Here is a 27,979-nt window from a genome sequence, read left to right on the forward strand (position 1 = left end):
AAGCACTGGGTTTTCAATGGTAGCAAATGTTTGTGTTGAATAGAAGCCATAGGAAAACACTAAGCACAGTAGGATGCAGATCAAAATTAATTTGCAGACACGTACTTCCTGAATCAAAACCTGTACCCCTGGACAACCACAAAGACTTACTCTTTGTTCCACCAGGCCCTGATGTGTGTGTTTAATTAGGTGTGTTTGTGAGAGGGAAATGGCTCTTGAAAGAGGGTATTTGACCCAAAAAGAGTGGAGTTGTTATCTTGGCTACGTATAAGATGATGCCATGTTGGTGGACTCTCATGGAAGCGACTGTCACCCTGCTCAAAGACGTAAAATATTGCATCCCATGCTGCCTGACTTCACAGAAAACATAGTAGTTTGGGGATGAAGATGGCAACCAGCATTGTTTCTACCTGGAAAATCTAAAACAAACAGTTACTTATAACATGAGCAGGATATTACCTTTGCGTGAAAGATGAGCTGAGGGTCATGTCTCTCTGAAGGGATGCAGCATGGACTGAGGGCAGTCAAAGGTAAAATTTCCCAAAGTTGTCTTTATTTTGTAAGCCCCAAAGGCCAGTGTCTTCCAGGAAGATACAGGATATATGATGGGGATAATGATTCATCAGCCCTCTGCCTGGACTGCAAGCTTGTGGAGCATAATGATTCTCTCAAGTGCGTGTGGACAGTGAGATTGCTCTAATTTTGGTTCTAATTGCTGTTTGTAAAATAAATATATAACGTGAACTCTAATGAAACTCAAATAATAATGATTGAAATCTTGTCAGTTCAGCCTTTTGTAACTCCTTCCTCATTGCCTGCATTTATCATGAAATATGAAAGAGCTGGGACAATGTCCTTAATAGACATGTTTCACTTTTCCACCTGCACTTTGCAGTCTGATCTTAAATGTTGCTGCGATTCTAACTTTTTCCTACAAGTTGGACTGCTTTTTCTTTTGGGTTGAAGTGGTCCAATTCTCTGCACTAAGCGGATGGTGCTTCTGGTGGCACAGCTGTTCCCAGTCCGGAATAACTTTGCTGGATACTGGTAAAGATATATGCTTGTGCTGATTTTCACTAGTAGGTTGCACTGGCCGAAGTTACACCATCCCAGCTGGCTGTGTCTGTCTCCTCTGGTGGTTTTGCTTCCTTGCAGGGCCTGTTTGCTCACACGGGTGCAACATGAGCTGATCACTGCTAGAGAATTTCATTTAAGACATTAAGCTTTAAAACGGGTCGATTTGGGACTGGCTGGAGCGAGCTGTCGTCTGCTGCAAAGATCCTTGAGGTGCACATCTGGTTGAGCTAACACCATGTTCAAACCACATTTGCATGTCCAAACGTTTACCCGTTGTAGTTTGGTGCCATTGGTACCTGTGATGTTGTTGCTCAACGGTGCTGGAAAGGTGTAGGGGCGAGAACAAGAAGTGTTCTTGAAGCCAAGAGGGAATGGCTTCAAGCTCCAACAGGGTAGGTTTAGATTGAACATTAGGAAAGAATTTTTCACTGAAAGAGTGGTCGGGCATTGGAACAGGCTGCCCAGGGAGGTGGGGGAGTCACCATCCCTGGCTGTGTTTAAGGGACGTTTAGATACAGTGCTAAGTGATATGGTGTAGGGGAGGACTTTGTAGAGTAGGGTAGATGGTTGGACTCGATGATCCCAAGGGTCTCTTCCAACCTAGACGATTCTATGATTCTATGATTCTATGTTCATGACAAATCTGTGCGGGGAAAGGCTCCTGGATTACTCTTGATAGCCTCTTTGCTTTCACCACCAAATGCATTTCGAAACTGGAGATGGATCCTGTTGCTGTGTGGCAGTACAAATGCTGCCTTTGTTGTGTTTCTGTGCAGCTTTTCCGATGGCTTTTTTGGGATCAGTGTTAAAGCAGGTGTTAAAGCATCCACTGTGCAGGCAGGCATCAGTGCAGTGGGTAGGAATCCTGTGTTTATAACATCATCTATCTCGATGATAGGAAAAAAAGCTATGGCTGACTTGTTAACATTCACATTAAAGGATGACTATTAACATTCCCTTGATGAAACGGGACTTAACCGTAGCAAACATTTGCTGTGATCTTAAATGCTAATGTATATGGTAAACTCCGATTGATGTAGTGGCTGAAGATGCAGCATTTACACCCTGCTGAGCCCTGAGACTGCTGAGGAGTACATGCTGGTTTAGAGAGGACAGATTTTGATAAATGGGTCTCTGTGTTATTGCTAACATGCTCGAGAAGAACGTGCTTTATTCACCAGCGGGATAGGAAAGCCCTCAGGCTCCCAGCTCTCATTCCGGCTTTTCAATGTGGATCTTCGTCTTGGAGTCATTTCTGAGAAAGTATTTACTAGTGCAGCTTACAAAAGCATGTGTTTAATGTGCCTTTTTTTGGTTGTTGAGATGATAAATCCATAGACAAATAACAAAAAAGTAAACACTAGGGACTTTGGTAATAACTTGGAAAGGAAGAAATTCATAAAAATAGGCTTGGGGTGAAAATGGCATCGGTCCTTCAGGCATAAGACTTATAGATCCCAGGCGTTTCTTTTGCAGCACTCAGGAGTTCACAGCCTCTGTGCTATTAACTCCAACATCTTTTCTAAATTTTCTTCTGTGTATCTGTTAATCCGTAACATCTTAGCTTATTTTAAACATCATCAATTTCATTTTCTAAACTTCATTTAGCAAATTACCTATTTGGATTTTGCCTCTCGATTCTAAACCAAGCATTTGTTCAATCCTAAAAAAAGAATGCTTCACATGAAATGGTTCCAAAACTTTTGACAAAACGCTGCCCATAATAGAACAAAGCCTAGCGTTGTCGTAATTCATGATCATAGTTTCTTACTGATCTGCTTATCCAAAAAAGCCTGTTTTGTGCTTTCAGCATTTAGTATCCAACGCGTTGTCTTGTGCTGACAACCACAGACTGCTCCAGATTAATTTAAGCTTCAGTGACTTGCTTAGCATCACAAACCCAGTTTTTGGTAGGGCTGAGAATAGAGCCTCGCTCTTCTGTCGTGACTTGGTTCCTGGCTGTAATTATGGGGCAGTTTTCCTGCTACGTGAATGAGCCTCTCTGGTGACCAAGCCCATTATAATGAACAGGTCCCACTTTATATTTTCATGAATTCCCTTTACTCAGTAATTTTTGTTTTAGCAGTTTTAAAACATAATTCCTTATTGAAACTTGGCAAAACATAATTGTCTAATTAAAAAAAGAAGCAGATGCTAATTTTCTGCTTTGGCAATCTGGGATTCTCCACGACTTGTTAAGCAAGCAGCTTGAGAAAGTGATTGTGTTGTAAGACGATGGACAAGCTGTGATGGAGGTAGGAACTTGAGCAACTTGGGTTAAAATGTTTGAAAGTGTTGTGGAAGGTTGGTTTGTTTTACTCAGGTTTATGGGACGAGGTCAAGAATGTACAGGAAAGGAAAGGAGCTTCTGCCACCCTTTATTGGTAAAAATAGTGCTTACAGTTGGAGACCACCTTTCTTGTAGTGAGGCACAACCCAAGGAATCAAGAATGCATGAGCTGCCTACACAAATACCAATTCCCCTTCCACCTTTGATCACAAAGACAGTTTCTTTCCTTCTAATAAGTCCATAACGTCTTTGTAGTTTACACAGTCATGGAGAAAACTAGCAATTAATGTAGTGATAGGAAACAGGAAAGGCAGTGCTCGCTGGGGTGTGACACAGCGTAATGTGTTTGCTGGAGTGCCAAATATTCACTTGTCACTGCTGGAGTGTCTTCTGATTGCAAAACAGAGGTATGCTTTTTAAAAAAGCTGGGGGGGTCATAAAGGCTTGTTGGAATTAAAATTACATTTTTTCTGTATTTGCTTTTTTAAAAAATAGCCCATTTAGCTATTGAAGGAGAGCAGGAAGAGGACCGCAGGAACACCTCTTGCCATTTCTTCCCTCCTTCAACAAACATCTGAGACGGTTAGGTGATAGCCTGCTGGGGACAACGTATGGGGACGCTTTTAAGGACTCCTTGACATGCAGTTTATTGCCAACATATAAAGTTTGTTGGCTTGAAAGTTTCCCTCTTCGGTTGCAGGCCCAGCAGGTGCTAAGAGTCCCCCGAGTTGTCTGTTCAGCAGAGGAACAAAGGACAGAGTTGGCTTCAGTGGTGAGGAGGTGCAGCTGGCAATTGGCAGTTATGATCGCCAATCAATAGGTATTCATCATATTAATTAAGCTGCTGTTGTTAAAAACCTGGAGCTAGGGGACAGCTTTTCAGCCTGCCTGTTGTAAAGTGAGCTGAGTCACCTGTGAAATGGTGTTAATAAGAGGGCTCTGAGGCTCATGAAGAAGGCTTTTTTCAAAACCTTTTCAGGCTGACAGCACCCTCTTTCAGAGACGTGGCCGTCTGGTGGTCTGTATGCAAGTGACAAATGGCATTCTCTTCTCTGGAAGCTCTGTCCTCTGCTTTCTTGAACCTTGACTGGCAAGAGCCAAGCTGTGACCTAATGCTGCTTTTGTTCCTCAGCTGCAGGCATCTAACCACAAAGACTTGCAGCTCCGTTCTTGGCTCTACACGAGTCTTGGTTTGCAGCCCTTTGGTTTTTGGCTTCTTTAAGGTTTCTCTTTATCATTGAGCATGAGGAGACAAGAATACACACATTTTATTTTCCTTTATGAGATCATTGTGAAGCAAAATGTGATCTTTTGGGGTGCAGGTAATTTAACAGTTTGATGGAGATCCCTGTAGTGCCTCTTAGGACTACTGAGGGTTTTTTTGCTTGTTCAACTTACGTACTTAAGAGTTCAAGTTTAAGCCCAGTTCCATTCCACTTCTGTAGTACATCAAGCAAGCGAGCTGTCCTCTCAAAAGCCCTGGAGAAGGATGTGAGGAGCAGAGCTGAGTGGTCCCGCTAACTCCGGTGGCACGGCTGGCCCCCTTCAGGAGTGCTGCTGAGGAAGGGGAGCCTGAGACTTTCCTCCAGGTGGTCTGTCAAGCAGAAAGGTAACAACAATTGTAGGAAATTCCTTTCCTGCCACCAGCTCACAAGCTCAACAAACAATCCCTTTGTGGAAAAACTGGGGTCATCCCTCTAGTTTCTTATTTTTCTTTGTTAAGTACTTGCAATTCAATGAGCAGTTCCTTTCTGGAGGGATTAGTAAGTGATGGTCTGTTTCTCCCTTCCTGAACCTCTTCAAGCCTTTCTAAGAAAACAAAACAAAAAAAAAAGGATGACGTAGAAAACATCATAGAAACAGTCCCGTGTCACCACGCACAATTTCTTCTGCCAGAGTTATAAGCTAAAATCTCCCCCGTGTACATGGTAAACTTGTGTGACTGCTTTTGTTTTGGGTGTTAACATTCTGGGGTCTTCATTGCAGGGAGGCCAAAAGGCCACAGGCAGCTCCGTTGTGTGAGCGACACGTGGATGTTTGATTCAGAGGGAGGCATGTTTCTTTAGACAACAACGCCCTTCCGTCTGAGCGGCGAGACGGGGCTGCCTTACCCTTTCATGTGCAGCTACTGACGGGTGCTCAGCCCTGCCCCGGTGTCAGAGCTTCCTGATTTATGAGGCTGCTGATTGTAGCTGTTCATAAAGAGCATGTAGAAAGCCACCGGCTTTGACAGACGTGACTCGTGTCAACATTATTTTCAGTTTTTTGTTTTCTGTAAGTTCTTGTTTTTCAGAACTCTCATTTCTCCCATCAAACAGGGAGAAGATGATGTTCCACTAAATGCCCCGTGGCATTCCATGTTCTTTGCAGGGCTCCTGTCCATCACTGTGGCAGTTTAATAGGTTCATGTATGTCAGGCTTGGCTGACCTAACCCCATATGGTGTATGCCCTGGCTCCTGTTGCGTATGTTTCCAGGAGGCTTGTTCTGGCTGACATACATTCTTGCACCCACTCGTTCCTTTCAAACCCATCAGGGCATCACGCCTTTGATTAAGGTCATGAGGAAGGTGTGGAACATCCTTCTCTTTAATTTCTTGCTGTAACTCACTTTTGGAAGATCAGGTCATCAGTTTTACTGGTCTCTCTATTTTTGCCTTTCCCTTCAGGTCTTTCTTCCCTGCCTTTGTAGTGGTATCCTTTTTGACTGAGTTGCAGTGAGGAGCCACATACCTAAAATACATCTCTGCCAGCTGAGAGTGGATAAAACAGGTCTGGGCAAGGAAGGGTGTCTCTTTGTGGACACAGCGCAGGCTGGAATGTGGATATAGTTGCCTGAGCCAAGACTAACTCCTTGAGGTGAAGGTTTTATTCCTTTCCTGTGAGTAAGCTGGGAGTGTGTTAGCTTGGAGTAGCAACAGGTTTAAGAAAATGATTTCTGTTTGTTTCCTTTTCTCTGTTTTGAAGAAAAGATACTCTTTGTGATTAGAATTCAAAACAGAGGCTGGATGCTTTTTCTGAGCCGTTTCCCACCAAAGGGAGAAGAAAAAAGCAATCTTTACTAGTGCAGATTTTTTTTTTCTTTCTTTCTTTTTTCCTTCCTAGGAAAGGGGTTTCTTCCGAAAAAATGAAGGGAACTTGAGTTGTTGAGTTGGCAGGTAATTGATACAGATCTGCCCAGTCTGAAGAAGTACTTAACTTTTACATAACTACCTATGAATACATTTAGGAAGCTGGCGAGCTGCACTGGACTGTGTGGTTTTCATTATGTTAGGGTTTTTAAATTTGTTGAAAACAGGCTTCTTTTATGGGTGGTAGAATTCCTTTTAAGTTGTCATTCAGAAACAGCTGGAGGGAAGGGGCATCGTGACAGCCCAGCAGATCCTGCTGTGCCCTCACTCCAGGAAGGACGCTGGTGTGCCCAAAGGAACAACATATGGCATGAAGCAAAATCTGGAGGTTCACCAGCCCTGCTGTGCTTTGATTGGCAAGACATGGGGACATGGACCCATTGGAGAGAGTCCAGAGGAGGCCACGAAGATGATCAGAGGCTGGAACACCTTGGCTGTGAGGACAGGCTGAGAGAGTTGGGGTTGTATAGCCTGGAGAAGAGAACACTCCAAGGAGACCTTATGGCTTCTTCCAGTAGCTGAAGGGGGTACAGGAGAGATGGGGAGGGACTCTTTATCAGGGAGTGTAGTTATAGGAGGAGGAGTAACAGTTTTAAACTGAAAGAGGGGAGATTCAGATTAGATTTTAGGAAGAAATTCTCTCCTGTGAGGGTGGTGAGACAGTAGCCCAGGTTGCCCAGAGAAGCTGTGGCTGCCCCATCCCTGGAGGGGTTCAAGGCCAGGCTGGATGGGGCTTTGAGCAACCTGGTCTGGTGGGAGGTGTCCCTGCCCGTGGCAGGGGGTCGGAACTCGATGATCTTTAAGGTCCCTTCCAACCCGAACCAGTCTATAGTTCTATGATTTACAACACTGACATAACTTAGGCAGCACGTGAAATACTTCACTTGCTCATTTTTGCTGCTGTAGCTACTGAATGCATAACTGCCTGATTAATGCAGAGATTTTAATCTTCTGACCCCTTTGCAAACACTTATTAATTGCATTCATAGATGTATAAATTTATAAAACTAGATGGGATAATTATGATCCTGTAATTTGGTCTCTCCATGCAATTGAACACAAATCTTTTATTAAATCTAGTGTTTTATTCCCCTTGCTTTAAAAGTGTGCACCTTATTTTAGGAATTTGTTTTCTAGCCCCAACCCCCAGTCATTGAGATTTCCGAAACCAGTCAGGCTTGCTGCTTATAGGATAATCAGGCTGGTCTTAATCTTCCCTTTCTAAAAATCAAATGAGCAGAGCTCTTAGAACCACCTCAATATAGGACATGTTCTCCAGTTCATAGATGTTCTGCTTCCTTTTGCTTTTTAGCTTCCTATTTTCTTTATAAATAAGAACACTCTGTTTGCTGTGCCAATCATGTTTACATGGGTGCCCAAATAACCTGCTTCTTCTCCTGCTCCAAAATTTTGTCATACGTTTCAAAGGTCATTTTACCCTTTGGGGCATATATCTGGCATAAACTTCTGCCTGGTTGAATATTTACTAGGACTCTTTATCATCGTCGTTGTCATCATCACCACAACATGCAAAGAGGATTTCTGTTTGAGGAGTTTGACCTACACTCTTTTGTTCCTGGACCTTGCTTGGCCTCGTCGGGACACACGTTACTCTTTCATCTTGATCTTGTGAAGGAAATACAGAACAAGTGCAGAAACAATCACCATCGATGAGTTTCTCTCTTCCCTGGAAGAATCTTGCTGCAGTCTTGTGAACTAGATTTTAAGAGCATTCAAGATTCACCAGTCTCCTTTTAAACATCCCGAGTCAGATGTTTGAAATGTTTCACCTCTCCCAATCGATAAGAAGCTGCTGGCTGCTCTGGATTTCCCCCTCGGCCTCAGAAATACACCCCTTTAGTGTTAAACCTTTTATATTTGAAGAATCAACATCGTCTAATGGTGATGTTTTCAGAAATAGAATGACTTAGAAGTAAGACTTGCTGCTAAAATGGTCGGGGATTTAGTCTGTTTGCTCTTTAGCAATTTTGAATATAACCATGGATTTGTCTCAGTCTTCTGTCTTCTCCCCCTGACTTTTTCTCCTCCGTTCCTGTCTGCAGGAAGTCCTTTACCACTGGGTGACACTGTTTGATAGTTCTTCACATTTGCAACAGCGAAGCCCTGGAGAAACTGTCCTCTAACTCTTTGGATTTTGAACCAAGGCTCAATTTTAATATGAAATCACACATTTTAATGTAGTTAAATTGGATTCAAACCTGCCCTGATTTTTAATTTAGTGGTCCAGACTGCCTGGTCTAGAACACTTACAGTGCACTGTAGCTGCAGGGGGTATAAACTGATCTTATTTCCTTTTCTCATCTTAAAATCTCTTTACAAAAATGTATCCTTTCAGCATTGCGTGTGGATCACTGCTGACCCATGTATAAATAAATTGCTAGTTACCTTTTGGGTTTAATCAAGTTGCAAACTGTGCTGTGGAGTGCATTTCCTAGGAGACATAATTTCAGTGATCTTCTGCAAGTCGTGTTTACTGCAGTGTAATAATTACCTGTGTAGTGTATTGGTGAAAACCAGATATATATTCAGTTGCATGTCTTTGCTAGTCGTGATTTATTCCTTTCAAATGAATGACATCAGATGAGATGGAGAGGAGGGGGGGTGTGCAGGACATGCTGTTGTTCTGCAGGAAGGGAGCAATATAGTTACTAAAAGCCTTCTTGATGAGAGGTGTCCAAAACTCTGGGTCTTCTCCTTGCCATCAGAATGGCTTTCCACATCCCCAACCCTGTCTAGGGATTTCAGTGATCACAAGGACCTGAGCAAAACAAGTATGGGGGTTAGAAAATCCTTTATAAATGTGCAGGACTTTTGGGAAAGAGAAATGATGTAAGGTGCACAGTCTGCTTTAGCTGCCATTAGTCTCAGATTGGAACCATGTGGGTTGAGCACAGACCAGGATTTAGGGAAGATGGGCTCTGTTCACAGTGTGCTGGTCTTCATCCTGTGTCCTTCTGTCTTTTCCTCTGCCTGCATTAAAAATTAGATGCTCGAGATTTTTTTTCGGGGAAGTTCTATATCCAAGTTTTGCCTGCATCTGACAAAAAGGGGACGTAGTCTCTGCTTGTGATGGCGAAAGAAACTCTCCATCTCCTTCTTCTCTCCCAATGCTCTTACAGTCCCCTTGCCTGGAGACCTCCTCTTGAGTAGGACAGGAGAGTCACTTTCTTTCTCTCTTCTTCCACCTCTAATTATGCAGCTATATTAATACCTCTTCACCATTTTGCCTGAGCAAGAGAAGAAATGCAACTATTTAGAGCTGGTACTTCCAGCTGGTTTCAAAGCCGGTGGCAGAGAGCTTCATCACAGATGATGCAACCTAAGGGAAAATTCTTTTGCATTAACACAAACTCCTGTTCATTGGGCCTTGTGATTTTAGTGGAAGGTGAGGCTATTCTTTGTGTCTTTCTGCATCTCTTTACCAAGTGGACTAGAGACCGAGAGGGACCAGCTATTCCGTCCTCACCAGTATTGCTCTTCAGCCCTCAGCCTCTGGGGGATTCTGGGCTCATCCCTTAGCACCCAAGGCTTGACTGAACTTCAAAGCACAGAACAGAGAGCCTGCCTGGTGGTGTTTACATTGAATGAGAGCCACAAGCAGCTCTTTGCATTTGGAGAGAGCTGTAACAGTGTGGAGCACTGCCCCAAGTCTTGCGCTCCGTCTCCTGTTAGGTGTCAGTGCCAATGCAAACATCTTTAAAATGACCCTTTTTCTTCTGGTTTCTCATCCAGTGGATCTTTTATCTGTGCTTTGTTGACATTACACTCTCAGCAGTACTTAAGAAAATGAGCGTTAACTGGATTTCCTTGAGATTTTTGAGTGGTTTAGTTCATTTTTAATATCCTCTAACGTGACAGCAGGAACAGCTTCAGTAGGCAGCAAGCCCTGCCTTTTTCTTTGTCCTTGACATCACTGAGATTGCTTTGGGCTGTCCTGGTCAAGTGACCCCACTCCTGTTCCTGAGAGAAGTCTCCATGGTCTGTCAGTCCTTTGGAAGCCATGCAGCTAAGGAAGCTGTTAAGTGATGATACCCTCAGTAAGGAAGGTGCTGTGAGTTCAGACATAGTATGGACAGACGTTTTTCAGTCTCGTACCTTCATTTTATCTGCTGGGATCTGAAGATTTTAATGTGCATGACAAACAAGACTGGCCTTTCAGAAGCTCGTGGTAGTTTCTAAGAGACTGTTTTCTTGTATGTGTGTGAGCTGGGATGCACAGGGATGGAATAACGTGCCTGGGGTCAGTGAGGTAAGGCTGTAGCCAGGAACAAAACCCAGGTACCTGCTAAAGGGTTAAAAAGTTTGATGGTCTTAATTTTGTTTGAAGAATAGTAAGGGAGCCTACAGGAAGGCTGGGGAGAGCCTGTTTAGAAAGGCCTGTAGTGACAGGACGAGGGGCAATGACTTCAAGCTGGAGGGGAACAGATTTAGATTGGAGATTAGGAGAGGGTTCTTTACTGTGAGGGTAGTGGAGCACTGGAACAGGTTGCCCAGGGAGGTGGTTGAGGCCCCATCCCTGGAGATATTCAAGGAGAGGCTCGACGAGGCCCTGGGCAACCTGGTCTAGTTGGGGGTGTCCCTGCTGACTGCGGGGAGGTTGGACTAGATGACCTTTGGAGGTCCCTTCCGGCCTGGGCAATTCTATGATTCTATGATTCTATGAATATTACCAGTAATCTGGTAATAGGAGGATATTAAACGTGCAATCTGGATGGGACAGTAGGGACATGGTGCCTTAAATGTGTTCATTTTTGAGGCAAGTGAAGACAATCTCCTTTTCTGAAACAAAGCTCTTGTCGCTAGGAAGTGACAGCCCTTTTTTTTGAACAAATCCTGAGGGGCTGAGAGGAATTGCAGCCACCAGGACCTCTCTGGTCCTTCCCTCTCCTTCCACAGGCAGTGTGGCTGTCTTTTGGCAAAATCCAAACCCCATCATCCCTTTCAGCTGCAAAAGACGATGTGAATAAGAGCCAAACTGCTTGGACGGTGGCTGGCTTTGAGCATCTTGGGTGGGAAGAGTATTCAGTGTCCTGTTTTCACAAACTCTGAATTAAAGGGTCAACCACGGGAAGTTTATTAATATCTATAATGAAGGATTAATCGAATAAATCTCTCTAGTCAAGTGCCTCTTGAGAGCATATATAAAAATGCTAGCAGTGGTGACTTTTGTGTGCAAACAGTGCTGGGATGGGACCTGCAAAGACACTGCATTTCTGTGACGTTTTTTCTTTCCCCCCCTGAGCTGGTGGACACGAGGTGGAGCTGGTCCTGGAACGTCTGAGCAGAGACAGGCTGAGGAATTTTTATTCCCATTCCTCTCGACATCGGAAGGGGGGGAGTAAAACCATATTTCTTCTCAAAGAATGCCTTTGGGTTCCTTGTAACAAACCGCAAGTCTACGCGGTAGTTTAAAGGGCTAAAAATGTAAGTCTTAAAAAATAGCGTTTGATGGTTTACAGTACAGCTCAGAACAGATGTTGAAGCTTTTTCAAGAATAAAATCTTACTTCGGGAGGTATTCAGTGTTTGAGCTAATGCTTCTGTGGAAGAGATTAATTCAAGAATTTATTAAGACAAAAAGGAAATCATCTGAATTTAGCCTTAATGTAACTTTTGGATCCTGGATTAGTCTATTATTTTGATGTTCATCGGTATTTTTAGGCATTTATTTATATGCTTTTTAAGGGGCCTCAACTCTACCTCTGCTTTCACAGCTGGAAATAATTGTGGGAATCATTTGAAGGGTGAAAACGCCATATATATACATATAATAATATAAATATATGGTGTCTCACAGGAATTTTTATATTCAGATTCCATATGTAGAGTGTGATTTCTGGTATGAGGAATACCAGATAGAAAATAAATGCAATTCCCTGAATGCCATATAAACACGAGGGTTTTTTTGGCATGAGCTTCCCCTCTCTTGCGGAAGCCCTGGGAGCCGTGTTGGAGCAAAAGCTCCGGCAGCCGCAGAACCCTTAAGCCTGTGTTGTTAAGATCTACTTTGAATCTGTTAAAAACACTAGTGGCTGCCTGTAGCTCTCTTCACACACGTGTTTCCAGTGTTACTACTATTAAGGGACTCTTGCTGAAAAATAACCCCTATAGATAGAATAAAAAATAAATAACATTGGAAGCAAACACGTCTGTTGGACGTGTTCCCCCAGCTTTAACTTCCATGCTTCTGGCACACCCTGGTTCAGTTGTATCTACTCAATATGATGATTAACTCGAAGGGTCTTTTCTCTTCTTTTCTCTCTGAATTTACTTGTGCTCCAAGGAAAATAAATGAGAGAATTGCAAGTATGTGACCACTTGGTCTTGGTTCTCCAAGACTGAGATGTCAGTTTGGTACTTGTTGATTTCCCTAATCATAGAATCATAGAATCATTCAGGTTGGAAGAGACCCTTGGGATCATCGAGTCCAACCATCTACCCTACTCTACAAAGTCATCCCCTACACCATGTCCCTTAGCACTGCATCTAAACGGCCCTTAAACACAGCCAGGGATGGTGACTCCACCACCTCCCTGGGCAGCCTATTCCAATGCCCGACCACTCCTTCGGTGAAAAATTCTTTCCTAATGTTCAGTCTAAACCTACCCTGTTGGAGCTTGAAGCCGTTCCCTCTCGTTCTGTCACTAATTACCTGTGAGAAGAGACTTTGTCTCTGAAAACGTTAAACTTCTGTCTGGGAGGATACTTGAAGTTATTTTTATACAGAGACATTTTCTTTGACTAGTGGGATGTTAAAATTGCTTTGCAGTTCTGTTTGAGGAGTTAAAATTCCTCTTCCATGAAGGATCCCCAGTTTATTCCTTCTGGATGAAAATCCACGTGTGTGTAAGAAGTCATGGGTAAAGTCCATGAGAGTTGCTCAGGCAGGACAAGATGGGGAAGATAAATGCTTTTGTGCTGCTTGTGCAGCAGCAGCTCATTCAGCAAACGCACTGGGGAAGCACCTGCCAAATTAGTGGGTGTATTAAACCTGAGCCGAGCTCAGCTAGAACATCCCCTGAATCTAAATCTCTTTCCTTTGTTTTGCAGCAAGGTAACAGGGAAACACAGGAACGGATTGTGTGTTCTCAATTGATCATGCAACAGTAAATGGTTAAACGGAGCCTCTCGGATGCTCTCAAGGCAGCATATTCCTGCTAAGTGGTGCTTGGATTGTTCACGTCCCACTGTTGCACCTAGTGATGATCTCAAAGCAGCTTTATGGGGTGTGACTTTTGTGGTGGTGAGCCCTAGAGACTCGTGGAATTAATACTTTTTTAATTGTTATTGCTTGAACATTGATTAAACTTTGTTTAAGGACTTCTAAGGGATTCTGTCATCGAGCTTGACTGGTTTATTGATGTGAGCCTGAATTTCAGAATGAAACTCTAGGGCTGCACTGCCAGCTCTGTTCCTTTCTGCCATTGAGTGGTGAATCCTTTGTGCCTTCGCTTCCTTTTTATGTGGAACTTGCCTGTGCTTTTGTAAACGTTTGCTTTGAAAGGGTGTGGGTAGAAATCGCACTATCTTAATAGTATTGTTTGTGTATAATATTACACAGCGACTCCGCAGGACTGGGTTGGTGGCCTCCAGGCAGGCTGAGGTTTGCAAAGGGTGTGAGAGGATTCACTGAGTGCGAACTGGGTGCCCTGTTCTGCTGGCTCCGTGTGGAAATCCCAGCTGAAATAATTTACAGCTTAATCACACACAGAAAGCGTCTTCGGTTCCCAAGGGAGTTTTATTCATTCAAGTTTGCTGCTCGTAGAGTTCGTGTTACATTAGGAAACCACGATTCCTGACCTCAGAGTTGAATACATGTTTTTAAAAATAGAGATGGGACAGAAGAGAGAAGAATAAATAGACTTCATTTTTAAGGGCTTGCCAAAAGCAAATCTACATGCTGCAAAATGTTACATCAAACTTGCCGAGAAATGACTGAATCAAATTGTTTTTCAAGGGCTCGTATTAGAAAAGCAGTACGTTGTTTATGACAGACAGTTGTAGGGTAATTCTGCGGTTTTCATCTTCACCTGAGCAAACAGAAGACTTGCCTTGAAAAAGCAGCAGATTATTTTTGCACTTTAGACAATAAATGCTTTCTAGAAGACTCACAGCCCCATCAGTGCGACAGAGCCGACAGAGGAGCACAGTAAACCAAACGTTTACAGAGCAGGTTTATTTTGGGTGGAGGCTGCATATGTAACATTTGAGTTGTTTTAGTTGTGATAAGCCTGACCTGAACACTGAGGACGTATGACTCGTGTCCTTATTTAAAAGAACAAACAAACAAACATACATAAAAAACCTGTAGCAAGCTTATTCAGTGTCTGTGGTAAAGTGAATAGATTTTCATGCCTGTTTTATTAATGGCCTGGTGCTACGTGGTATACATTGAGAAGTTTGTTGTGGTTTGGGTTTTGGAGGGATTTGTTTTGTTTTTTTTTACATGGCATTCAATTCAACAGTGAGGGAATTGAGGTACAAGCCCTGTGAAGGGCCACCAAAATGTCTGGGTACTATGGCAGAGGCTGAGGGACCTGAGCTGCCTCAGCCCAGAGCAGAGGCTTGGTTGGGAGGACCTAAGAGCAGCCTCCTCCATGCGTGGGAGGAACTTAGTGAGAAGATGGAGCCACGCTTTTCCCTTTGGAATGGCTGGAGGGTGAGAGGCAGTGGGTGTGAGTTGGAACAAGACGTTCATATGGGTGTAAGGAAGAACTTCAGCATGAAGATAGACAAGCAGGGTTGCCCAAAGAGGCTGTTGCAGCCTTGGAGAACTTCAGAACATTACTGGGTAACGTCCTGAGCAACCTAGTCTGATCTCAAAGCTGTTCCTGCTCTCAGCTTGAGGTCGGATTAGAAATCCTCCAAGTTTCTTCTGACCTCAGTTTTCGAGTGACGCTGTCCATTTTGCACGTGTGGTGATAGCTGGTTACTTGATTGAAGCGAGGAGGATTCTGAAGGGGTGAGGGAGAAGTGTTTTTATTGCACAATCAATGTCAGCAAGAGGTTTATGTCATGTACAGCAATATACTTACATAGTTGTGAACTGTGGGCAATTTTTATATTAATTTCAGAGGTCCCTGTGAGAACTAGCACCCCCGCAGAGTTCAAAAACACTACATATAAACTTGCCTTGAAAAAATAATGGAGGGGCCACCCACACTGGTAAGCTGTTGTTTCTCATCAGATTTGCTCCTTAGAAACTCGGTGTGTTGATAGAGCATCAATAAAACATTAATTCACATCATCCACTCAAACAAAGAAGCCGAAGGGACTGTGCCGGATCCATTGGACACGTTCAAATCCAGAGGGGCTTCCTTGCATCCGCTGAAAATGATGGTTGGACTAGATGATCTTAAAGGTCCTTTCCAACCTAGGCAATTCTATGATTCTATGAAAACTTGGTCCTGTCGTTTTGCTTCTTCATCTGTAAGTGTCCATGCAGCCCAAGGAGAGTGATGAGGGTACTGAATTATTGGTACTGAAGTATTAGTGGATTTTCCATCAGACCCTCTGAGCAACAATATGAGATTCCTAATGAAACAACATAGGGATTAAACTGTGACTGAATTTAAATGGGGTTTACAGCCCGTGGAGTGAGAGAGGGAGTGAAGGGCTGGTAACAGCAGGATCTAAATAAAAGCACATATTCAGCTTTTACTGGAACATGCATGGCAAATCCCAGTGATTCCCTGATGTGTCTCGTAGCCCCGTACTGCGTAGCGCGGCATTCAGCTGTTCTGCCAGTCAGCCTGATGGAGCTCTCTCGCCTTTTCTTGTCATGTCCCATTGATTCATCTCTGTAAACCCACATGCTGGGAGATTGTTTTTTGGGGGTCTGTTTGAGGGGCCAATGTTTCGTCAAACTGGTAATTGCTGGGTTTCCACGACAGCGAGCGGAGGCGGAATTGCTCTCAATGTGCTTTGTTTCAGATGCTGAGCTTTTTGTGACCGAGGCTTTTTGATGGAAGGGGGTATGAATGGCCATGTGTACATCATTTGAAAAACTATAGTTTACGTGTCAGCTGTTGATTCAAAGTGTTGTGATTTGGTGTATAGATACGTTTTCTATAGCAGGATAGGGAAATGCCAGATTTCCAGATGATACCAATCAAGACTTCATTGCCTTCAGTTCAGTGGATTTCTGTGGATTTTCACTGCGTGAAATAGGACCTTTAAGAAACCACCTCACCCAACTTTTACTCCTCTACCTTTCCTCTCAAAAATCTGTCCCCTATCTCAACAACTGCAGATCTGGCTATTTCCACATGGAAGCCTTTGCTCGGTACAGTACAGTTCAAGATTTATCCACAAGGGGTGTTTTCCCTGTAGCTGACATGATACTGATAGCAGAAAATGAGACTCATTATGATTTTGGTACACACTCATAGCATTTAATACATTCAGTATTTAAAATGCCTTTAGGGTTTTGGTATTGCTGATCTAAAAATGCTTTGTCTGAGTAGGCTTATTAAAATCAATAGGGGTCTTCACGTGCTTAACCTAAATTATTTGTCTAGTTCTTCTTAAAACGAGGCGAGTCTGTGTCTCCCCATCAATGGATGAAGGCTGTTGGAGATGACATTGTTGTGAAATTGCCATCTATTTAAAAAGACACTCCTTATGTTTGCTCTGAGAGCATTTACTTAACAGAGGCAACATTAATCTAGGAAAAGCTTAACTGTTACCAATGTAACATCCTGCCTTTATGTTTCAATACATCTTTAAAAGGCCTTTCAGTGTAGATTTATTGCAGTTTCCCCCCTGTTTTACAGATACTGTGAATAAGGACACTGAACCCAAAGATCCATATCCTATTCCAAGAAAGATTATGGCTGAACCAGACTACATAGACGATGACAATCCTGAATTAATTAGACCTCAGAAATTAATTAATCCTGTGAAGTCATCCCGGAATCATCAAGATCTCCACAGAGAGCTGCTTATGAATCAGAAAAGGTAAGAGTCTAAAAATCACTTGTGCCACTCTTCCGCCCCAAACACACAGCGTGAGTTTCAGCTTCATCAAAATGACGTTTTACCCAAAATCCAGCAGGCACTTTTTGTTGATTTGGATCTTGTAGATGAAAAATCTCCTGATTCTTAACAGCACCATTTATTTCTGTTTGCATTTCAGTTGCTCTGCAAAAGCTTGCCGTGAAAGACTTCTCCCTTTGTTTTTACCAATGCTCACAAGGGGTTGGTCTCCAGAGGAAGCAGTTCAGTTCTCCCCTATCACATTTCATATTGGTTACCTGGGCACTGTAATTTGTCTTCAGCTCTTAACTTTATCAACCACTTGACAGAATTTTGCTATTACCCGCAGGATGGTAAAATCTGTAGGTTTTCACCATTCGCAGCTCACTGAGTTTATGAGGCCACTTTTAAAGAAATCCCATATTTCTTTTCACGTGGAACTGTTCTCTACTTGCTTGATGTTTCTTGCAACATGGTATGATAGTCTGGTGCCTGCTCTGCTGCTGCACAAGTGTTTCTTTGTGTGTTATGAAATGCTGCTTCCTTCATTCCGGGATGGGATGCACAGCTGTTGCTCTATATATTGCTTTTAAAGATGTAAACAACTGGAACTGGATTTCATCACCTTCAGAGACACAGGCACTTGGCCCAGAGATAGCTGAAGTTCTGTTATTAAATCTCTTCAGCCACAGAGGACTCATTTAGAAAACATACTAAGAAAATAGCTACCAGACCACATGGTGGAGGAAAAGCCACCAACCCTGTTGAGGCTCCTCCGTTTGAGCAAATGGAAACTACCTGTGACATAAATTAGTGATTTGGTGCATTGAAGCCACCCAGAATGGACTTTCCAAAGGCAAGGGTGTGAGGATCCACAAAACAGAAGTGGAAGAACAGTAATTCAGAGTACATTTGAGAATAAATTTGCTTGTAGCAGCCGTTCAGGCTTTCTGAGACCCAGGACCTCAATAAAGGAGAGGGGGAAGCTATTGCTTTGGCTACTCCAGCCCAACTGGATTTGTCTTTTTGGCAGGAGGAGTTGCATTATGAAAATTTCTCTTTCCCCCCCCCTCTGATGGGGTAGTATTTTGAGGGGAGAAGGAGTCTTTTCTATGTAATAGCAAAATCCTCACAAATTCTAGGCTTAGAAACTTAATTCTAAATGAATTGCATACACAATACAGCTTTTCTTTAGTGATGAAGAAGTAGAAATGTTTTACAGAATGCCAACTGAATTGGAAGAAACTGGCCTAAATAGGTGTTTGTCCTATTTTTTGTTAATGAGATTAAACATCAAAGTTAGTTCCTACCACCAAGAAGTTTATAGTCATTGAAAGAAAGATAGTTGAAGTTTCCTGAATTATGGTCTTATTCTAAAGGGTGTGGAGGCTGCAATAAATTAAGGCTATTTTTTTTCTTTTAACTTTATGGAAGCATAAAGCACTTTTAAATAGTATGGAGTTCTTTTCTTCTAGGAGAATATCCTATTACACAGAGGAGCTGTGCAGCCCTCAATACCCACTCTTCTCTTATTGTGATTTTGATTAGCTGCAGCTGTTAATTTTAGATTCTTATTTATTGGTGCAGAAATGAAATACTTTGAGGGTTTTCACCAGCAGAAAAAGTGGTGGTTTTGAAAAGACGGTTATTCTGCTGTGCTTCATGCCACTGTGCTACCTCTGATATGAGGCTTTACAGTAATGTAGATATTAAGCTTGTGTTCTGCTTTGTTACTGTAAATTGTCCATGTATGGAGGACTTTTAGTGCTCTTAGAGAAGTCTGCTTAGCGTGCACCTTATTTTATTGTGAAGACTCAGTGTGGGCACCAGCAGCTTTGCTCTTTGACCAGTCAGCTCTGAACAGCCATTTCTGGATCTTAGAAGATAGTATCCAGTGCTGGTCCCATCATTCTCCATGGCTGCCACGAGCAGTGTCTGTTGGGTCTTCAACTGATGTAGTTTTTTACTTGCAGAACGGTGGTTGTTTTGGGCAAAGATCCAAGCAGTGGTACCTCAAGGCACTGGTCACTTATCTTAAATGATTTTTACTTACTAGGGCTCAACCTAAGCTCTGCAGAGTGTTGGTCCTGTCCCTCCCAGAGGTTTTAACCCTATCAGCTCTAACCTGTGTTATAGCACACTCTGCTTCCTCTATATCAAAGCTTTAGGATTTTTTTATTCAACCAGAACAATCATCAGGAGGTGATACAAGACTCCCAGTAGCCTCCTGTTTGTTGCTTTTCCTTCTTACACAGGAGAGTGAAAATAGGATTGATATTACAGTTGTTCTGGTAAAGATCTGACTACCAATCTCCATGTTATTAGACTGATGAATTGTATTTACTTTTATCTTCTGTGGGTCTCCTCTATTATACCTACAGCCCATCCAAATCACTCATGTGCTTCTGCTTTGCTATGGAAAGATACCTTACTGATAAAAGGCAAGAAGGAGTAATGTTATTAGCAGCTTGGCTCTGCTTCCTGGGTATCTTGGTTGCTAATTGCCAACGCAGAAGTTTCCATTGATTCAGCTCTCACTGACCCTGCAGCAGTAGTAATAAAAAATCACTCCAGCTTCTCTCTGCCTGACTTAAGTTTTACGTGTTAAAATGTAATTAAAATGGCATGAAACATAAAATATTAACACAGTCTTGTAGCTTCTGCTGCATTCAGGCCATGAGATCTATTATGAGAAATGGGGAACAGCATTTGGTGTTGCTAAATATTTGATTTTGCAGTCAGGGTATGTACATGCATAGAGTGTTGCATAATATATGGAGTCATTCATAGATGTCACCATAAAATGGCATTTTAATGTATTATCGGACATGCTGTCAGATACGCGTTTTATGGAAGAATTAGGCAACCATAGATATATAGCAAATAGGGAAGGGCAAAAACATGTTTTCTGAAAACTTATTCAGATTATTGAATTTCTTAAAGTTGAAATAAAAAAAATGCTTGATGTTAAATTTAATGCTGCATGTTTTCACGTAATAGTCTTCACAGGGAAGATGACAGTTAACAAAGGCAAATTTCAGATCTTTCTTCTCTGACTTAAGTGAGGCTAATATCTGAATAACAGGGAGAGCTTTGGATCTCATCATAACAATTTTTGAAAGCATCATAGCATAACAGATAAAAGAAATAGCTGAAGTCATAAAAATAAATAGGAGCGAGTCTGTATCTGCGTGTGTGCCTCTATAAATAAAGACATGCATCTTCCCAAAGAATAAGCTTTCTCATTTTAGAGTAGTTGGCTTGGGAAGCAATTTGTGCTGAACAGACCTGAAACATTCAGTTGATGAGGTAGCTAAAATCCTGCAAAAAAGAGAATCCTCCAGCCTTTGTCTGGTCTCCAAGGTGACGGCAACTTTTTTTATTCTGGATTTTTGTTGTCTTAGCCTCTTTGTGATTTTGAGTGTAGCTCTCGCTGGAAATAGCTTCACAGCCAGACATGGGGAGATCTCTCACCTTTTCAAGGAAGGACAGACTCCGTGATTTCCAGGAGCAGTGTGACAAAATCCAGGAAACCACTTTTTAGTTCTGTCCATGTGAATTTCTGTGGGCATAATACCCTGCGTAGGACTGTCTGAACACAATCTCTCTGAGTTACCAGCCAGTAAGGAAAGTCTTTTTGTCCAAAATTTGTTTCTGGCTCTGCTAGAGTCTTGATTTGTGATGGGTTTTTGAATCCATTCTTCTGGAATTGAGCAAACAGAGAGAAGACTGAAGTAGAAAGTCGAAACACTTAATTATACAGGAGAAATACTAGCATGCTTCTTAAAGAGGAATATCCTCACTAATAATATGGCTTAAATTCTAGTTTAGGGTTTTGGTTAGAAACCAGGCAAATGTCTGCCTATTTTTTCCTTTTTATTAATAATTTATATTCCATTGTATCTAAATGGGCAACTACTTGACTTCAGAAAGCCTGCCTGCAATTCCATGTGAATTTCTTCTAATTAAAAATCTCTTTCTTCCCTGTTTCCCCCTCCACCACCACTCCTCCCATTTAATTTGAAGGGGTCTTGCGCCTCAGAATAAGCCGGAGCTACAGAAGGTGATGGAGAAAAGGAAACGAGATCAAGTTATTAAACAACAAAAAGAAGAGGAAGCACAAAAGAAGAAATCAGACCTGGAAATCGAGCTACTGAAACGGCAGCAGAAACTGGAGCAGGTAAGATGGGGAATAACACAACCTTTACACACCTACGTCTGAGCTACTCGCCCGAGGCTCCCTTTGTAGACAGGAGAAAAGCACCAGCCATTTTTTGGCATGTTTCCTCTGATCAAATGCAGACATCTTTTTTAGGATGAGTCAAATCACACTTTAAATTGCCTCTTTGTTGTCATTTACTGTACAGGAACCGCATATGATGTCTGCCTTTGGTCAAATGAATCCTGCACCAGACAACAGGAGTGTGTGTGGAGCCCTGACTTTATTTAACCATTGAAACTGTGGTGAATTAGTCAACTTTTGTAGTCTAACTAGTAAGAGATGATCCACTAAGAATGGCTGTTAGACTGCAGGGCATCAAAACTAGATACTTAATGACTCAAAAAAATAAATTGATTCCTTCTCCTGGCTTATGTAAGAAAGTAGGTGACTTCAGAAAGATCTTTTTAGCCTAGCACAGGGCCAGCCAAACGTTTGTGCCTCTCAAGGCACTCTTGTTTTTCATAATGGAAATCAATTAAGCTGAGTAATTACTCTATTGAAAATGAGGTGTAATACAATCATTTTTCAGGTTTGGGGGGGTTTTATGATTATTTTTTTTTTAAATTAGGCTTAGAAATATATTTGGAGGAAGAAAGCTATTGTATTTTTAAAGGTATCATCTTGTCACTTTTCCTCTCTGCTCTTAAGGGCCCAGCTTTAAATGGTTCAGCTTGTGGGAAGATTTGATTTAAACCCGAGCTGTCCAAGGACATATGTAGAATAGAAAATTCTGTTAGAAGAGGAAAAGCTTGCCCGTTACAAACAGTCTTGTGACTTTGTAAACATCATAGGAACGGCATTAATTGACAATGTGACTCATGGAGCAACATTGTCATGATTTATTGTAACAAGGCATGTCCCTTGCTGGTGAACCAGAGACAAAGGAGAGATTATTTAGGTGAGCCGTGCGTGCTCCCCATTAATCAGGGAGACCTTGGTCTGTTAAAAAAACAAAAGCTCCTTTCAAGAGCTTTTGTTACTTTTCTGAATGATTGTTTCTTCCTTTCTGCTGACTTATCTGCATTCACTGAGGATTGCTAAGCAATCTCTATTCTGTACATTGTGTTCCCTATGGACACTGTACAGCCTTGCTCCATAGAGCAGAGCTTCTAACCTCACATGGTCATTTCAAGTGCCTGCATAGGCAGAAGCTCCAAACAGGTTAAAAATGTCAGTGAATGGGCTCTCAAAAATCATAGAATCATAGAATCGTTTAGGTTGGAAAAAATTAAGATCGTCAAGTCCAACCCTTAACATAGCACTGCCAAGTTCACCACTAAACTGCTAAACCATGTCCCTCATCACCACATCTACACGTCTTTTAAATCCCTCCAGGGATGGGGACTCAAAATCAACAACAAAAGGCCAAGGAGGATTTTTATTTTTTGTATTGCTTTTTGTGATGGACAAAACAGATACACCACAAGAGGCTGAAGTCAGGTACAGAATTCCATACCTAGACACTCAGAAATAAATTCTGTGAGTGTGCTCGGTAGTAGCTGTTCGCACGTGTCCTCCCACAACACACATTTGTCCTTATCCTGTTGCAAAAGCCAGAGAAGGGAATAGTTTCTTCAATGAAGATGTCCAAGAATTTCTTCAAAAATGCTCCATCTTGTTCTCATTTTGGGCCTGCAGAGTTGTTGTCCATCTGGCAAAGGTGGATGTCTGGAATGAGCTAGAGCCAAGGATTTGAAAAGATTTACCGTTTATGAGAACAAATACTCCCAAATACTCCCAAAGAAATGGAACTTTATCTTTTCCATGAGAGAGAGAAAGGAAGCAGTTTAAAGAGTTTTGCATGGCCGGTTACTAAAACCTTTAGGTTTATTTATTTTGTTTTTCGATGAACTGGTTTATGTGATTTTTTTTTTTCATGTGATTCCTTTTTAAGCTGGAACTGGAGCAACAGAAGATACAGGAAGAGCAGGAAAACACACCTGAATTTGTCAAAGTCAAGGGCAACTTGAGGAGGACGGTCCAGGAAGCAACAGAAGCACCAGACTCCTAGAGCCAGCACCTGCTAAGACTTCCCGCTTTCCTGCAGAGAGAAGCTTTTGCAAGTTGTCTCAGATTTGCCCCTCAAGATGGAAACTAACAGCATCCAGCTGACACTTCCTGAAGATGAGATTTTTTTAATTCCTGGGACGGGTGGATTAAAAAGACAGTACCGTTAACAGATCGACTTGCCAAATGCAGTCCTGACATCAATGGATAAGGAGTCTGTCTGTCAGTTCAGTGTCATGGACCAGGCTGATGTGCTTACTCAGAGATTTTAACCAGGGATACTAGAGAAACTCCTTCAGCGTTGCACTGCTTTATCTCTTGTGATCCTAGTTTAGTGGAGATACACAGATTATATTTTGCTTTAAAACAGAACAAAAATCCTCCCGTGATACCTTATGAAGCTTTGCTGTGCAGCTAGATTTCCTCCATCTAGACCTACAGCCTGTGTATATCCCACAATAATTTGTGCTTAGTTGGAATTTTTATCAAATCTGGGAGGATATGAGATGTGTTGGTCACTGCTGCCCATCCCCTCTAGGATAGGCAGGTGTGGGCAAGATGAGAATGCTTAAAATTCACCAGCAGTGAAAAGTTAAGCAGCCTTAAAGCCCGTTTCTCCCTGTTTGGCATGTAGAATTTGGGCTATGAAAGAGCAGAAATCTGATGATCCTCTCAGCAGGGAGAATCCAGAAGCTGATTTTATCTGTGTCTCTGAACTTACACCGTTGTGTAGAGGCCTGTGCAGTGCTACCTGTGAATTTACCTCTCAATGCAAAATGACCCATCTCCTACTTTTTTCCGTGTTTTGAAATCCTGCTTACTTTGCTGTTGTGGCCTTTCTCCTCCAAGGACACGCTGATCTTGAGCACAGTGTTAACACATTGCTTGGTAGTGTTTAAACTCATTTGCTGGAACTGAAATCAGGGATCTGATCTGGCATCAGTTCCTGCTCTTCTCTTGCCAGAACTTGTTGCAGTTCCTGCAACAGAGCAGCGTTTAATCGAGACCAAACCGATCATTGGTATCTACTGAACTGGAAAATTTTTCCCTCAAGTGAGGCGTAAAGTGAAATTCATTTTGTCCCATCCTTCCATTAGCCTCAAGGAAGGAGAAGGGAAATGTGTTACCACTGAGTCTTAAGGTCCAATTCTGTCACCTTCTGCCTTTCCACAAGTCGCCCCTGTGACTTGCCATTAAATAAAATACTGCTCAGCTCGCAGAGGGATGGCCGAGTCTCATCCTTTGTGCTTATGACTACTAGTTATCCAGGAAGGTCTGGGATGAGGAGGAGGGAACAGATTACTCGTGTAGGATAACAGAATTGGATTCTTACCTGGTATGAACGGGTACAGATTTCTTATCTTCAGAATCTGGGGATAGAGCCTCATCTTCCTTGGTCGGCGCAGTCCTAGCTCTCACTGAAGCTGTGTTCATCCCTATCAGCTGAGGATCTAATCCTAGTCTTTGCCTTAGGATGCTAAACAAAATAATTTCTACTTTGTAATTACTTTGGACATAACTGTTTGAGAACACTTTTTATTAATATCAACAGTGGCGTGTTTGTATTGTTAAGGTGGTGGGGGAGGGTTTGTTGGCTTGGTTTTTTTTTTTTAGTTCCTTTTGCCTTTCCTGTAAGTATTAGACATTTTAAATACAATTCCAGCCTAGCACTTGGGACAAAATGCTCACAATTAGAAATGTTTCCTAGATACAGACTTCAATTTGTCAAGATCCAGGCTTTTTTTATGCGGACATAATCAGATTGAGGGTAAATTGAATTGTGATAAGTGTATTGCCATTGATTTAGACTTGCAGTGTGACTCACGTCTAGAAGATTAAATGTGAAGATGGTCTGCCAGACTCTTCATATTATGGACATACAAAAGACAAAGGCCAAATGTAGAGATTCTTCCATGTATTTTTCTCAACAAAGGAACACCCCGAGTGCTGTGGGCTCTTCCTTCTCTCTTTCCCTTCATCTGGAAGGAGAGGAGCTTCCTGGCAGCACCGTTATTCAAACACTTGCACTGATTGTTTCACGTTGTTGAGACAGCACCACGTACGAGCCTTCCACGCCACGCTCATGTTTTATCTTAGCTGCTCCCAGCCTCTCAAACTTCATGCCTCTTGGCTTCCACTCCACAGTTAACCTTCTGCTCAGTATGGAAATGTCTAGAAGTTGGTGAGGAAACCCTCCTCTGGCTTGAGCAGACCCTTTCTTCTCAGCCTTTTTCCCTCGGCGAGCAGGGCAATCCTACCACGCCTACACCGTGAAAGAAAGTTGGTGTCATCCAAATGGCACCAGGGGGATGAGGACCTCTCCTTGGCTTCAGTAGTGTGTTGGATTGGGCCCTTCAGGGCTGAAGGATTCTGCTTTCTCTCCGTGTTAGCTTGTGATTCAGGGTAGAGTTTTTCTGTCTGAAACACAGGAGGCCAGAAAACTCCCTTGTACATACAGCGTGAAGTTTTTTTGTTTGTTTGTTTTCAGTTGGAATTAATTCTCCGTGTGAACAGAACATCAACGTCTGTCTTAGAACATCTTTGAATTCTGCTGACCCTTTAGTCTAGAAATCCCGGCCACCTTTATGTCCATTTGACAGGCAAAAGCTTGTCTTTGAAGTCAGGATTGGGCTAGAATGGGCAACCCTTCAATGGGTGATCTGCTGGTTACACCACAAGTGTCCTGTGCGGCTGCTCGAGTGAGAAACTGCCTGCCAGCGAGCTGTAAGCAATCCCTGATCTGCTCTTTAGCTATATGGGTTTTGAAGCAATCCCGCAAATAATTCTGTGATTTAAAAATGGCTCACTTACCACTTTGTACTTTTTTAAAAAAACTCTTGCTTTTGATAGTATAGTAGTAAATTTTTTAGCATTTTTGTGGCTTTAACCTTCTGTTAATATCTGCACTTGTTTGAGTGTACATATATAAATATATATAAATATAAAAAAAGGGAGCCTTAATGGATTTGTTTTCATAATTTAATATTTTTTGTATTTGCTCTTGTATAATTGTTTTTAACTAAAGGTATTACGAGAATGAGGGTGGAATACTTAGAACCAAAGTTATGCTTAATAAAATCTACTACATGCTTGGCGTACGCGGTGGTGTCTGTCATGTCCTGCCCGAAACACAACCTCGGAGCTGCGCTGAGATATCCAGGTTATTTAAAATTCTGCTGGGCAGGGGCAAGTATCAAGATCACGATGACTTGTGGTTCCTTCAAACTGCATCCATGTTTGTATGTGCAAAATTATTGGCAAATTAGTTGGAGAAAAATGCTTATAAATACTTGGGTGTCAGGAGGATGAGGCCAGTCTTTTTTCAGTGGTGCCCAGTGACAGGACAAGAGGTAACGGGTGCAAACTTGAACATAGAAAGGTCCATCTAACATGAGGAGGAACTTCTTTGAGGGTGGCAGAGCCCTGGAACAAGCTGCCCAGAAAGGTGGTGGGTCTCCATCTCTGGAGATGTTGAAAAACTGCCTGGAATGTTCCTGTCCAGCCTGCACTGGGTGGACTTGCTTTGGCAGGGGGGTTGGACTAGGTGATCTCCAGAGGTCCCTTCCAACCCCTACAATTCTGTGATTCTGTGAAATGATTTGCTGGGTTGGGGTCAGATTGCTCAGTGCTAAGAGTAAAAATCCTGTGTCAACAGCAGACAGAGAAAATCAGCAGGGGGAGGAGCAGGGCTGGGGCAGGGGTGGTTCATCCATTCTCCACCAAGATCCTCAGCTCTTACTGGTAAGCCCTGGTCAGCTGGGGACAGGTGGTGACGGAGGGGGAGCTGGAGAGGAGCGCGGGGTGAAGCGGGGAGGGGGAGGAGGAGAAGAGCAGTGAATTCAGAACAGATGTCAGGAAATGCTTTTTTCCTTCAGAAACGGCTCAGCATGTGGAGCGTCCCTGGCAGCGCTGCTGATGCAATGGCGCTGCTGGACCCGCTCCAGGAGCTGTCAAACGTGGGGGAGGTAAGAAAGAGCAGAGAGTCAGTAAGGGCTGAGTTTCTACAGCCTGATGGGGATACTGCCCCGCGCTCTCCTACCTCAAGCATCTCCAAATGTGGTTTGAATTAGCCTTTGATATTTCCCTCCGGCTCCAGAAAGAAAACAGCGAGGGCACGTGATCGGCTTTTGTAGCACGTCCAGCAGAAAAGATGATCTTCCTTTTGTCTGCTTTTTTGGAGATTCCGTTGAGCTAATCCGTTCTGTCATGTGGCTTCGCAAGCACTGGTCTGCTGGGGGCTTTGCTTGTGCTCCCGTG

General features: G+C 42.7%; 1 protein-coding gene across 3 annotated transcripts in view; it reads left to right on the forward strand.

Moving 5' to 3' along the window:
* Window positions 1–26,821, forward strand: part of FAM107B (family with sequence similarity 107 member B) — a 61,788-nt gene extending 34,967 nt beyond the window's left edge. For all 3 annotated transcript variants that reach the window (XM_014949144.1, XM_014949143.1, XM_014949145.1), the window contains exons 2-4: window positions 17,292–17,475; window positions 21,520–21,673; window positions 23,610–26,821. In XM_014949144.1, coding sequence (XP_014804630.1) covers window positions 17,348–17,475; window positions 21,520–21,673; window positions 23,610–23,726 — 399 coding nt within the window. In that variant the 5' untranslated portion in view covers window positions 17,292–17,347 and the 3' untranslated portion in view covers window positions 23,727–26,821. The remainder of the gene's footprint in view (window positions 1–17,291; window positions 17,476–21,519; window positions 21,674–23,609) is intronic.
* The last annotated feature ends 1,158 nt before the right edge of the window (window positions 26,822–27,979 follow it).

Source organism: Calidris pugnax, unplaced genomic scaffold (genome assembly GCF_001431845.1).
Source record: "Calidris pugnax isolate Ruff unplaced genomic scaffold, ASM143184v1 scaffold125, whole genome shotgun sequence".
NCBI lineage: Eukaryota > Metazoa > Chordata > Aves > Charadriiformes > Scolopacidae > Calidris > Calidris pugnax.